The 13,980-nt window shown below is 36.8% G+C and overlaps 1 protein-coding gene across 2 annotated transcripts in view; it reads left to right on the plus strand.

The window, feature by feature from the left end:
* Positions 1-13,980, plus strand: part of LOC114053916 (phosphatidate phosphatase LPIN2) — a 106,641-nt gene that overhangs the window by 70,811 nt on the left and 21,850 nt on the right. For both annotated transcript variants that reach the window (XM_027877049.1, XM_027877048.1), the window contains exons 7-11: positions 98-452; positions 3,139-3,238; positions 8,756-8,943; positions 12,678-12,771; positions 13,148-13,217. In XM_027877049.1, the coding sequence (XP_027732850.1) occupies positions 98-452; positions 3,139-3,238; positions 8,756-8,943; positions 12,678-12,771; positions 13,148-13,217 (807 nt within the window). The remainder of the gene's footprint in view (positions 1-97; positions 453-3,138; positions 3,239-8,755; positions 8,944-12,677; positions 12,772-13,147; positions 13,218-13,980) is intronic.

Below are 13,980 nucleotides of genomic sequence, written 5' to 3' on the forward strand. Positions count from 1 at the left end.
TTAGTGATGGGAGACTAGAGGTCAGGAGAAAGGCATTCCAGGAGTAACAGAGTTGACAGTTCTCTTTTTGCTAACAATTACAGCCTATCTTTTTCAGATCAGCAAGAAAGAGAGATCAGATCACCCTCGAACGGCTACCATCACACCATCAGAAAATACCCATTTTAGGGTCATCCCCAATGATGACAACCTGGTAAATGAAGTTGAGAAGGATGCTTCATTGGAAGACACTGTGTGTACAATAGTAAAACCAAAGCCAAGGGCACTCTGTACTCAGATGAGGGAGACGGCTGAGACAACTTCTGCTGCTTCTGCAATCCTTGAACCTCCTCTCGAAAGCTCACAAATTTTATCTATGTTAGATGCAGATCCTCTCCCTAGCCCATCAGCAGAGCCTCCATCATCAGAAATAAAACCAGTCACTAAACTGGATTCCCCATCGAAGAAGAAAGGTATTCATTTGCTCTTAACTTGGAATTAACAGTCCTGAATGTAGATGGTAGATCATTTTGATAGTCTGGTTTTCAGACTGTATGGGGCTGAGCTCATAACAAACAGCCATTAGATGGCCCCATGAAAAGTGAAGTGCAGCCCTGAGAAACTAGCCAGATCAGTGAGACTTTTAAGAACAAAAGCATTCTCTTCTAAATTACAGAGGGGGAACAGAGGGGACAGAATAGAAGTGGCAAAGAATATGAACAAACCATTTTCAGAAGAAATGCAAACTACCATCTACCATTTGGAATCATACTCCATATATAAGAGAAATACAAATTAAAACAATAACACTGAGGTTTCACCCTCACACTCATCAAATTGGTAAAGATAATTTTTTAAATGGAAGTGGTCATTGTGTAAAAATAGTGAGAAGACGGAACACTAATACCTTGTTGGTGGAGTTCTGAACTGCTGGTGTGCCTAGGAAACAGTTGTAATTATGGGAGAAAAATCACTCAACTATTCCCAACCTTTGACCTGGTAAACCCATTATTGAGTATATGCCCAAAGGAGATAGTACAAAATACTTATGGCAGTATTCTATTGTATCAAAAAAAAAAAAATAGGAACAAAGTGATTGTCCATTAATTGAAAAGTGACTGACCAAATTGTAGTGTAATTGTAGAGGAATATTATTATTGTTCCATAAGAAATGGAGTATAAGGAGGAGCTCAGAGAAACATGGAAAGACTTTTTATAAATTGATGCAGCTTAAATAAAATGAACCAAGAGCAGCATGTGTAATGACAATAGGAATGTAAATTAACACATCACTAAAAAGCAGTTAATCTCAAATTAATTGCAATAAACAATATTTGGTCCTGGGAAATAGAAGATGTAATACAGTCCTTTCAGGAATAAGGTAGAAGACTTCAGGTACGCAATGTGACATAGCTTGTCAAACTTATTTGCTTTTCCAGTTAGTTGTGCTTAATCAACATGGAAGAGAGTTGAATGGGCTTGAGAAGTATGTAAGGAAACAATTGATGTTAAACGAACAATCTGGGTTCAAATCCTCCCTCTTTTATATTCTAGCTGTCTAACTGTGGTCAAGCCAGATAATCTCTCTGCCCCTCAGTTACCTCTTCTATAAGATGGGAAAAGAATACCTACTACCTATTTCAAAGGGTTGCTGTGAAACAAAGGGGGATACATCAAGGACTTTGGAAACCTTAAAGCTATATAAAAATGTCCATTAAACATCAGCTATTGAATTACGTAGAAAACTATATAGTGGGTCAAAATTTTTTTGAAGATTCTTTTCTGGTATTGTGTGTTTAATAAGCAAGTTTATCATAACTCTCCTTGGTTCCTCTGTTAGTTTACATATGATTCTTGTCCAAAGAGTCAGTGTAATACAGCAAATAGAGCTTTGAACCAGGAAAGAGAGTTGTTCTCACATCTAGATCGAGCCATGATTATACTGGCAAATGTGATAACCTTCTGTCTTCACCTGTAATATTAGTTTGCCATTTGTCAAAGAGTAAAATAATAACCTTCTATTCACATAGTAGCTTTATAACTGTTAAAAAGACTTTCATGTATGTTAACAATAATCTCATTTGACTTATTAAACATTTGTTGAGCACTTAACTCTAAGAAAGGCACTGCGCTAGGTCTACTTTTGATCCTAATGTGTTATTGTTGCCTTTAAAAAAAAAAAAAGGAAGGGAGCAGTTAGGTGGTACAGTGGATAGAGCACCGACCCTGGATTCAGGACCACCTGAGTTCAAATGCAGCCTAAGACACATAACACTTACTAGCTGTGTGACCCTGGACAAGTCACTTAACCCCATTGCCTAACAAAGAAAAAAAAAAGGAAGAAAGAAAACTGGGTCTCAGGTAGGTTAATTGCCTACAGCTCAAAAATTATAGAACAAGGACAATAGAACTCAGATCTTCTGAATCCTAGACCTGTGTTTTTTCCACCGTACCAACTGTCCAATAAAGTGTAAAGCATATCATTATTAAGGAGGTTACAATTGTTAACATGACATTTCCATAAGCAACTTTGTGAAAACCCCTGATCAGCTATAGAAAAAGTCTATGTTGTGTCACAACCATGGCAGAACCTTGACAGTTCAAATTTATGAATGGTGTCTGCTCTGCATAATCACTTATTTTCAGTCCTATTGAGCCCTTTGAAGATCCAAATTTAGGCTGCTTCAAGAAATACAGAATGCAAATGCTGCCCTCCATATTTCACTGTTGACAACTGTTTCCATCTGTTTACTTTGAAGATTTTAAGTGAATACCAAAATAATAGCTGGCTTTTGCCTCTGGACTGAATCCTGGTAGTCAGGCTAATTCAAAACCGATTGAAAGGATGCACACGGTATTGATTAGTGGATTTGTGTCAACTTGGAAGGGTAATGGTTTCTAATAGAGTTACGCAAACCTCCTGCACCCTCTCCTGTTTAATATTACAGTCACTAATTTGGGCAGATTCATAGTAAAGGGAAGTAAATGAAGAGAGAAGTGAGTTTCTTGCTAAAAGGCTTCATGTAGAAGCCAGTTGACCATTAGGGGGAGATATTGTTGACCATATTTATGCTTTGGGTAGGAGTTGAAATAAATTTCAGCACTGATATGCTATGATTTTCATGCTTTTCATTAAAAACGTCCTAATTGTGATAACAGGTGTCCACAAGAGAAGCCAGCACCAAGGGCCTGATGATATTTACCTAGATGACCTAAAAGCCTTGGAACCTGAAGTTGCAGCACTCTATTTCCCCAAAAGGTATTGTATTTAACTGTACTCTTAGGGAAGACAGCCCTCAAACTATCTGATACTCCAGTTAGTTGTAGAATGAAGTATAAACCGTTCAGAAAGATAAGAATGGGAGTAAAGACATTGGACCAGAACTGATGATTGCTTTGGGTTTCATACTTATGATCTTGCTATTGTTTTCAGCCTCTAAATGCTTTTTTAACTTTGTGATTAGCAGACAAGCACCCAAAAACTGATCCCAAGTGCCAGTTGTGATCATTCTTGACCCTAGCAGCCAGAAATACAGCAAAACCTCATTAATCTGAATTACGCTAATTTAAATTTTTCACAATCTACATGGACTGCAGTGTTTTGCATCTATTTGTAGAAAAAGTTTTGTTAAGCAAATTAAAATTGTCTGAACAAAGTTAGGTAGCTTTATCAACTTATTTAAAGGAAATAGTATTATGAATGACTTTTAGCACAGGATATGCAAATAGTACCACTTTACAAGGCAGCCATTTCTATTAAAGCAGGCTTACCCCAGTGGCTGCTTAGAAACTTTTTTTAAGCAATGTTTCAGTAGTTATTTTGTGTATTTAGAGATCATCGAGGCCAGTGGTTCTCAATATTTGGTCTTGGGGCTCCTTTACATTATTAAAAATTATTGAGCACCTCCTCAGGAGCTTCTGTTTATGTGTATAAATATCAATATTTATAGTATTAAAGATGAAAACATCTTAGTATTTTTTTAATTAATTAATTTTGGATTATCAACAATCACTTCCATAAGCTTTTGAGTTTTAAATTTCTCTCTCCCTCCCTCCCCAAGACAGCATGCAATCTGATATGGGCACTACATATACATTCCTATTAAACATATTTTCACGTTAGTCGAATTAGAACCAATAGGAGGAACCACCAGAAAGAGGAAACAAAGCACAACAGAAGAAAAAAAATAGCAAATAGCATGCTTTGATCTGCATTCAAACTCCATAGTTCTTTCTTTGGATGTGGATAGCATTTTCTGTCAGGAGACCTTTGGAGATATCTTAGATCCTTGCATTGCTGAGAAGGGTTAAGTCTATCAATATTAGTCATTGCACAGTATGGCTATTCCTGTGTACGACATTCTCCTGGTTCTGCTCACTTCACTCCGCATCAGACCATACAAGTCTTTCCAGGTTTTTCTGAAGTCTGCCTGCTCATCATTTCTTATAGCACAGTAGTATCCCATTACATTCATATACCACAACTTGTTCCGCCATTCCCCAATGGATGGGCATCCCCTCAATTTCCAATTCTTTGCCACCACAAAAAGAGCTGCTGTGAATATTTTTGTACAGGTGGGTCCTTTTCCCATTTGGATGATCTCTTTGGGATGCAGACCTAGCCGTGCTATTGCTGGGTAAAAGGGTATGCACGTTTAAACATCTTAGTATTGTTATTAAAATAGTTTTGAACTCATAGACCCCCTGAAAAGATCCTGTGTCCTCCCAGTCATACCCTGACCATATTTGGAGAATGGTTAGTCTAGTCCAGTCTAGTCCTCATTTTGTAGATGAGGAACCTGAGATGAATGGAATGAAATGCTTTGCCTAGGGTCACACAGGTATTACGTGTCAGCACCAGGATTCAAAGCAATTCAACATTTTTCCTGCTGCACAGTGCTGCTTCTCTTTCTTCTTCCTTTTTTCATCCTCCCCCCTCCCTTTTTTTAATTTTGAAAGAACACAGAAATTTAAAGTATATTTTGTACTATTTAAATTTTTTTAAATTGTACTATTTTAAAAAGTTATTTAAACTTTTTATATATTCAGGGAATTTCTACCTGAAATCATTATATCATTATATATAATTCAATATATTAAAATATTTCCTGTTCTCTCATGGAATGTTAAATTGTCACATGAAACCATACCAAGCCATAGGGATGAGTCTTTGTATATCGTACTAGTTCAGTGTAATTTAATTTTTGTATGTAATTTTCTGTTTGAAATAGAAAGTTGATGAATATTGGAATAATGGGGCTTAACTTGTAAGAAGCATAGAATTTAGAGTCAGAAAACCTGTATTTAGCAAAAAAAAAAAAAGAAGAAGAAGAAGAAGAAGAAGTTGAAATCCTGGTTCTTTGTGTTCCTGGTGATGTTAAGCAAACCACTAACTCTGAGTCCAATTTCCCCCTCTGTGCCAATGAAGGAGTTAGATGATATCTAAGAGCATCAGAAGTATAATCCTACAAACTTTTGTTTTATCCAGTTTTTCAATGGTCCATAAAATGTGTTGAAAAATTTCAGTTCTACCTTAGGTTCTAATAGCTTTTTTTCATTTTTCATCATCCAATTCAATTGATTAAATGAACTAATATTTATTGAGAGTATATGATATTGCAAGATAAGGTGAGAGGACTGATATAACCTCAAATACCTTAGAACTAGAAAGAAAATGCCCATGCATTACCATATTTTTCTCTCCATTATTACCTAATACTTAGATAATAGTGAGAGTAGAAATAACTTGTGCACTTGTGTACAAGGAATCTACAACCACAAGGCTTATGTTTCCCTTTTCAGGTAAAAGGATGACAGCAGAAACGTGTGTGTGTGTGTGTGTGTGTGTGTGTGTGTGTGTGTGTGTGTGTGTCAGACCTGCTATCCTAAATATACCAAATGAGATAATACATGTACAGCCTTTTGTTAACTGTGAACTTCTATATAAATGCCAGTTGTTATTTCCTCCAGGTCTGTGTCAACACAAGTCTCCTGGTAAGGAAACTCCCTCCATTGCTGTATGCTACAAATCGGAAACTCCTCTTTAATTTAGTCTTAGAAAGTTGCCTGGAGTCAATAACAAGTTAAACCAAACAGCTAGTTTATATTAAAGGTTCACACAACTAGTCTGTGTTAAAGGCATCACTTGAACTCAGGTCTTTGTGACTCTAAGGACTACATTCTCCATTAAACCATATTGACTTTCAACTCTTATTTTTAGACCTCACAATTTGACTATGAAGCCTACCGTCCACATTCTTATGTGGGCTTCTCCCTTTGGTAGTATTTTCCAAATAAAATATGCTGTCTTATTCTCTTTTCTTCCAGTATCTAAAATAACAAGGATGCCTTAAAGGCATATTAATTTTGTTATCATTGTCACACAGGAAAACTGACAAGTAAACAACAAAATTTATTATAAAATACCTCTCCAAATCATGAATTTGGTTTTATGGTGTTTTATTCCATCCTTAATATATGTGACTGGCATAAAATTTATCTTTCTCACAACCCACTTGTTTATCCTTGTTTTCCCAACCTCATTGTTATTGGGGTTAGAGGATTAGTGAGAGAGATGCACCTTTTGTATTCTGAGTACCTTTCATTACTTCTCTTGAGAATAATCCTATTGATCTGATTTAACTTCAGTCTTGACTTTCTAGTCAGTATTGGTTATTTTTTAAAGGAAAGAAATTGGACAACTTTGCCATTAAAGTGAGAAATAGAAAAAGAAAAACCCACGTAGTGTAACTCTCTACTTTTGGGGGTTAAATTTTGAAATATCTGTTTATGAAATACTTGTTGACCTGCTGCTTAATTTTGAGATTTTTCTCTGATGTGGTAAATGACAAATTCACTGGTACTCATATGTTGATTTTATTTACCAACTATTAAGTAACTTGAATTATTTCTACAGTAATCACTTTTGGTAGTGCTTAATAAAATGTCTCAAGGAGGCATTTGCTTTATTTAAATTACCTAAATCACAATTAGTGTGGGTTCTTTAGTTGTTTGGATTAAACATGTCTGTATATTGGTAATGTGGTAATATTTGCTAGTTAGAATAATACATGTTCCTAAATATGTAAAGAGAATTAAACAAATTATGTTTTTTTTCCAGTTTCTCACTAATTTGCAATTAGTTATTTTTAAAACAATTTTCAACAGATATTTCTGTTAGGTTCCAAGAAAACATAAGCTCTTTGAGAACAGGGACTGTTTCATTTTTGGTTTAGCATAACCAGTATCCTCTTTAATTTTAATTCAAATTTGAGTTGATCAGCTTCTAATTATAGGCCATTGTTCCCCTGTATCCCTAAAGTTGAATATCATTAGTATTCTTATTAACATAAAAGCAATTTTGCCCCTGCTCATTTCTTTAAAATCTTTCCTTTTCTTTCTTTCTTTCTTTTTTTTTTTTTTTTTTTTTGGCAGTTGGGGTTAAGTGACTTGCCCAGGGTCACACTGGACTTGACACACTAAGTGTCAAGTGTTTGGTCTGAGGCCGAATTTGAACTCAGGTCCTCCTGACTTCAGGGCCGGTACTCTGTCCACTGCACCACCTAGCTGCTCCAAAATCTTTCCTTTTCTTAAGGATGTCTGAACTCCTGGGAATTTTCTTTTTCTCCATCTCCAATCTTTCAATTTTGAGATGAGCACAGTTTAGGAAAGTATGGTTTTCAAGTAATCTCTCAAAAACCATAGTAATTTTCTGCAGGAAATAAAGTACTTCCACTTTTTCCAGGATTTTAGGATCAAACTGTTTCTAAATATCATGCTCTTTCTAATGACACTGTAATTTTCATTGCGGAAATCTAAATAAGTACTTCTCCTTTTTTACCCCTTTAATTAAAATCAGAAAGACTGCAAAGGTAATTGACATTTTTGCCTTGTTCTGTGAATGGCTTCAGTGAACGTGAACAAAGTTTACCTGCCTTTTGTATGTGTAGTGTTTCTGCCATAGTGCTCTTTGGGGGACTTTAAAATCGGCTACATGATGTAGATAAGACTAGCAGTGAGTGTGGTTTTTAAACCATTTAATAAACAAGTGCATATTCTAGATTTCATGGTCTTATTGAGGCAAGGTAAAGTAATGGAAAGAAGACTCACCTTGAAGTCAGGAAGACCTAGATTCAAATCCTGACATATTCTAGTTTTGTGACCATGGGCAAGTTACTTAGCTTCTTAGTGGCTCTGGACAACTTCTCTAGACAAAACTTCTTAGAGGCTCTAGATAACTCTCCTGAGTTACACATGAATTGCTAACCTGGAGGAAGTTTCCACACTAGGACTTCCCTCCTTCTGATAAAAGTTGAGATTCAGATACCCTTTTCAGGCAGAGAGAGTACAATTAGTATCAATCAACCAGTAAACATTTATTAAGTGTCTGCTTTGTGCCAGGTACTGTGCTAGGCACCGGTGATATGAAAGGAGAGAAAAGATAATCCCTGCCCTCAAGAAACTTCCAATTTAATATAATTTTCAATTAAAAGTAGTCTCTAATTATTTAGGTTGTTGTTTAGTTGATTAGTTGTGTCTGGCTCTTCGTGACCTCATTTGGGGTTTTATGGGCAAAGATACTGGGATGGTTTGCCATTTTCTTCTCCAGCCCATTTTACAGATGAGGAAACTGAGGCAAACATGGATTTGCCCAGGGTCACAATTATTTAGGTACATGATGTCGTTTGATCTAGAATGAAGTTACCAATCTATTGAATATGGTATGGTAAGTCTTTGTAACTATGTAAGATGAATAGATTTTTTTTTTTCCTTCCAGTGATTCTGACCCAGGTTCTAGACAGTGGACGGAGTCTGATACTTTGTCCGGCTCTCAGTCCCCTCAGTCAGTGGGAAGTGCAGCTGCTGACAGCGGCACAGAATGCCTCTCGGATTCTGCGATGGACTTGCCTGACGTGACCCTCTCACTTTGTGGGGGGCTCAGTGAGAATGGAGAGATATCAAAAGGTATGTAACAGGAGTCCCCTGTCCTCACTTCAGAAAGAAAGAACAGATCTGAGTTTATACCCCTGTTTACAATCTGTCATCAAACCCCATCGTAGCTTCACTCCTGGGATTTTGAGGGAATAACAAGCACTTCCCCATAATAATGGTATAGGACGCTTCTTTTTTTTTAAAGTCTTTCTGGTAAATAATTCTAGAGGACTAAGGATAAAGCACACTACTGACCTCCTAACAGAGGGGTAATGGACTTAAAAGGCAGAATGAAACATATATTTTTGGACATGGCCAGCTTAGAGATTTGTTTTCCTGGATTATTATATACATACTTGTTTTGAGGTTTTAATTTTCTTTTATTTATTATTCAAGCGAGAAGGTGTGGTAGGAAGACAAGATGTATCTTATTTTTAAAATCTGTACTGGTAGGACATGCCTACATGTAATATACCTTTAAAATATCAAATGGGATTGATATCAAACACATGTCTTTAGCAAAGTATAGTTCATGGAGCTTTACTTATTTGAATCTTTTATAGGCTGAAATTGTAGAAGAGGTCACTTTCCCCACATATACAAAGAGTCAGTCAGCCAATAAACTTTTGTTAAATGCCTGCTATGTGCCAGGCAGTGTACTAAGGGCTGGGGATACAAAAAAAACCAAAAGGCAGTCCTGCTCTCAAGAAGTTGACAGTCTAATGGGGGAGATGACGTGAAAACAACTACATAGAAACAACATATACAACAACATATACCAATGGGAGATAATCGATAGAGGGACAGCGCTAGCGTCGAGGGGGATCAGGAAAGGCTTCTCACAGAAGGCAGGGTTTTAGTAGGGACTTGATGGAAGCCAGGAACGCTGGGAGGCAGAGATTTTGGAGTTAGAGAAGATCTCAGTGGCCATCTAATCCGACTCCCCACCTGTAAAAGAATTTGTCAACAACCTAGTGATCTAGCAATCATCATAATTTTTGTTTTTTTCATCTTTAGAGTGGGAAAGGGAAAGATCTCCTCAGAAAGAGAAGACTTTGAAAAGAGCAGAAAAAAACACAAACCCCCTGGGGGCCTCTGTATTCAGTAATCTTTCAGTTAGGAAAGTGATCTTTTCAGTTAGTTTTTGCCTTGGTTTTAGTAATTGTCCTAGGAGCTGTGGGAAAAGGTCCATCTTCCTAGCATAAGGGCTTCTCCTGTAGAAGAAAAACACAAATTTATCTAATGCCATCAGATTTTAAAAGTGCTTTCTTCACATTAACCCTGTAAAGTAGGTAGTATAAATCATGTTATCCCCATTTTTCGCCAAGAACACAGAGGTCCAGAGAATTTGCATGACTAGCTTGTGGTCACACAACTAGGATAATGGTATTCAGAAGGCATAGGGACATTAGCCAATAAACATTTGAGCCAGGACTTGAACTCAGCTTTGCGTATCCCCAGACCAGTGACTTTTTAATTCTGTGTTGAGGCATCCTCAGTCAATGGGGAGAAAGCACCTATGTGTGCAGTTACAAAAACAGCTTCAGCCTTTTTTGGTCATCCCTTCCCACTGACAACTTTAAGCCCTTAAATAAAATTTCTGAATTTGGTCAATAGCCCCTTGGTGGAGTTTCTTTTTAGTTCACGATCCTTTTTCCATTACTTGTAGTAAATGGAGTGAGATATAAATTGACAGTTTATTTCTCACTAAGTTTTGATTTGAAGGTCCTCTGGCTAGCTTCACTGCAGAACTACCTCCTCCGCACTTCTGTCTTTAATGTCGTTTCAGAGTTTACATAACATTCATTTGTTGTGCACCCCATCCCTTGCCACCTCTCCATTTCTGATGTGATTTTTCTTGTATGCTATTAGATTGCAGTGTACTTACTGGTTTGATTCAAGAGGCAAAATCAAGTAGGTTAGGAGTATGAATTTGAGTTTCATTATCCTTCACATGTTTGTGGAGTCATTTTAAATATTAGTGAAATTAGTCTAGTTATAAAGTTGTTTTTATTTAGTATGCCAAAGGGAGAAAAAAATACAAAATCTGCCTATATGAATGTTTTATCCTTTCTCAGTGTTTTGGGGGATAAATTCTCCCTTTAAAAAAAAAAAAAAAGAAGAAGAGGGGCAGCTAGGTGGCGCAGTGGATAGAGCACCAGCCCTGAAATCAGGAGGACCTGAGTTCAAATCCGGCCTCAGATCAAACACTTGACTCTTATTAGCTGTATTACCCTGGGCAAGTCACTTAACCCCAATTGCTTAAAAAAAAAACAAAACAGTTTAAAAAAGAAGAAGAAGAAATGAGCAGAAGTTTTTTGTCTTTGTTTTTTCAGTCAGGACTTAGAAGAATGGGAATGAAGGAAACTGGAGTCTGTTGCCTAAGTGAATACAAGATCAGCATTGTGGCAAGGACTAAATGACCTTTTTTCTCCATACTGTGTGCCCCAGAATTAGTAGTTTTAGTTTTATTTTTACATGTAGACCCTTTCTCAGATACACCCAGGTTCCTAGTACTTGTTTGGGTACCTTACCTATTCAGATCCATAGTTCCCTAGTCCTGCCCAAAATTTTTTGGCCAGATCAAACAAGATGGCATATGAATTCAAAGCAAACAACACTTAATGAAAGAGAATTATAGCAAGCTAATAACAAGGAAGTGAAATCAGGTAGCAAGAATTTTCAATGCCCATCCCCAGAGACTTTGTTTCCTTTTCCTTCAAGAGAGTCGAATCCTCATCCATTTCCCCATGTGTCCATGACACAGTGGGAGAAAAAATGCAGTTCATTTAAATTCACAGCAGAGTTTTAATCATATCTATAATCAGTCTCATTTTAGTCCCTTTCTTTCAGTCTTTTCACAGCAACTAGTGAGCATTCTTCCCTTAGGGATCAGAACCCAAGGATGAATCCTCTATCAAACTCAACCATCCTGGCTCCCATAGAAGAAAGCTGCACCATCAGCATGGAGTAACCAGGGCCACCATTTCTTTATTACTTCTCTGGGATTTCAGATATCAGTACCCATTTACTGTTCACCTCCCCCACATCATTTCACTCCTCATGTGACACCTGTCCACATTTTTCTACCAGGTATACTTCCAGTACCCCTATCTTGTCAGTACTGGGTGACTTCATCATGTTCTAGGCTCATGCTTATCTTTCTGGGAGATAATAGTATACAAATATATTTCTTTTTACCTAATAAATGACTTACTAGACCCCAGACACTTGAGAAATACAGTCTGCAATATGCCTACAAAATAAGAAATTGCATGATACTGAACTTATTTTATGACATAGCATGTATTCTAACTCTAAACTTAGAATACAACCCACTTTTGTTTCCCCAAGTGCATCATCTCCAGTTACCAAAGAGGTTTTTCTCATCACACTGTGGTTTAGTGATAGTTCCTAGTTGTTCTTTAATAGGATTTTTGCTCCTCTAGATGGACTCATCTGTGATACATTATAGAAGCATCTTTGCCATTCTCCTTTCTCCTTTTTTTCCTTAGTGGGGTCTGGGATTACGCAAGAGGAGAGGGAAACTGGGATATGAGTCTTCCTTGTTTCCTGTGAAAATGTTTCTGGACTGATTTTCATGAATACGGAAGTTCAGTAAAAACCTTTTCTATGTCTATCTGAAAATTCTCTTGTAGAATTTTAATATTCACAGATAATGGATTTGACTTATTTTGCGCTACAGGGATTTGGTGATGGTTTTATTTCTCTAACCAAAGTAATCAAAATGTTTTTTTGCTTTTCAGAAAAATTCATGGAACATATCATTACTTACCATGAATTTGCAGAAAACCCGGGGCTTATAGATAATCCTAATTTAGTGATACGGATCTATAACCGGTAAATATCATTTGTTTCTAAGATTTTTTTTTAAGTGAGAGGAAATGGCACTGAAATCTTGACGAAACTTTACTACATTTCTTGCTTTGAAGTACATCATCTAATTTGAATAAGCAAATAGGCAATGACTTTGAAATGCAAATTTAAACTTGAATCGCATTTATTTGAAAATAAAGTGTTGAAATGAATGTTATTTTCTTTTTTATTGAATATTGCATTTCCAGAGCAATTTGGCTTAAAGCAAGTATTACTCATGCAACAAAAAATTTAATTAATCCTCTTACCTCCCAACACAAATAGGCTGTTCTGCATGTTTTAAAATTAATTCCCACTGAATTATCTAATAGTTCCTTAACAATCATTTTGTTTATGACAGGTACTATAACTGGGCCTTGGCTGCTCCCATGATCCTAAGCTTACAGGTGTTCCAGAAGAGCTTGCCCAAGGTAAGCTGTCCCAATACTGTATTGCTACCTTTAGAAAGTATAATATGAGGGCAGCTAGGTGGCGCAGTGGAAGTGTTGGGGCAGCTAGGTGGCGCAATGGATAGAGTTCCAGCCTTGGAGTCAGAAGGACCTGAGTTCAATTCTGGCCTCAGACACATAACACTTACTAGCTGTGTGACCCTGGGCAAGTCACTTAACCCCATTGCCTAGCCAAAAAAAAAAAAGTGTAATATGGATGGCACTTGCAAAGCACCCAAATGTATACACTTGTTTACTGAATGTTTTTCATTCTTAGAGGGTTCTGTAAGACGAAATATTTTAAAAGATTCATAGTTCAGTGCAGCTATGCAAATTAGCACACCTTAGGACCACAAAGAAATCAGGCACAAGATTAAATAATAGCTAGCTAGAACTTTGATAGCACTTTAAGTTTTGCAAAGCACTTTACCTAGATTATCTCCTTTGGTCCTCAAAACAACCCTGTGATGTGGGTGCCGTTGTTATCCCCATTTTACAGTTGAGGAAACTGGGACCAAGAAAAGTTATGTGATTTGCCCAGGGTTGTTGGGCTAAATATCTGAAGTAGGATTGGAACTCAGTATCCTTCAAACTGCAGTTCCAGTTTCTCTGTTCATTACACTGCCTTGCTACCTTATAAATAAATTTAATTGGTCTAGAAGAAATTTAAAAAAAAATAACAACTCTATCCCTTCTTTTTATTGCTTGGCAATCCGTACTTGTACACACAATTTGAGTGTATTTG

The sequence above is a fragment of the Vombatus ursinus genome, unplaced genomic scaffold, assembly GCF_900497805.2.
Source record: "Vombatus ursinus unplaced genomic scaffold, bare-nosed wombat genome assembly UNPS02014812.1, whole genome shotgun sequence".
Classification (NCBI taxonomy): domain Eukaryota; kingdom Metazoa; phylum Chordata; class Mammalia; order Diprotodontia; family Vombatidae; genus Vombatus; species Vombatus ursinus.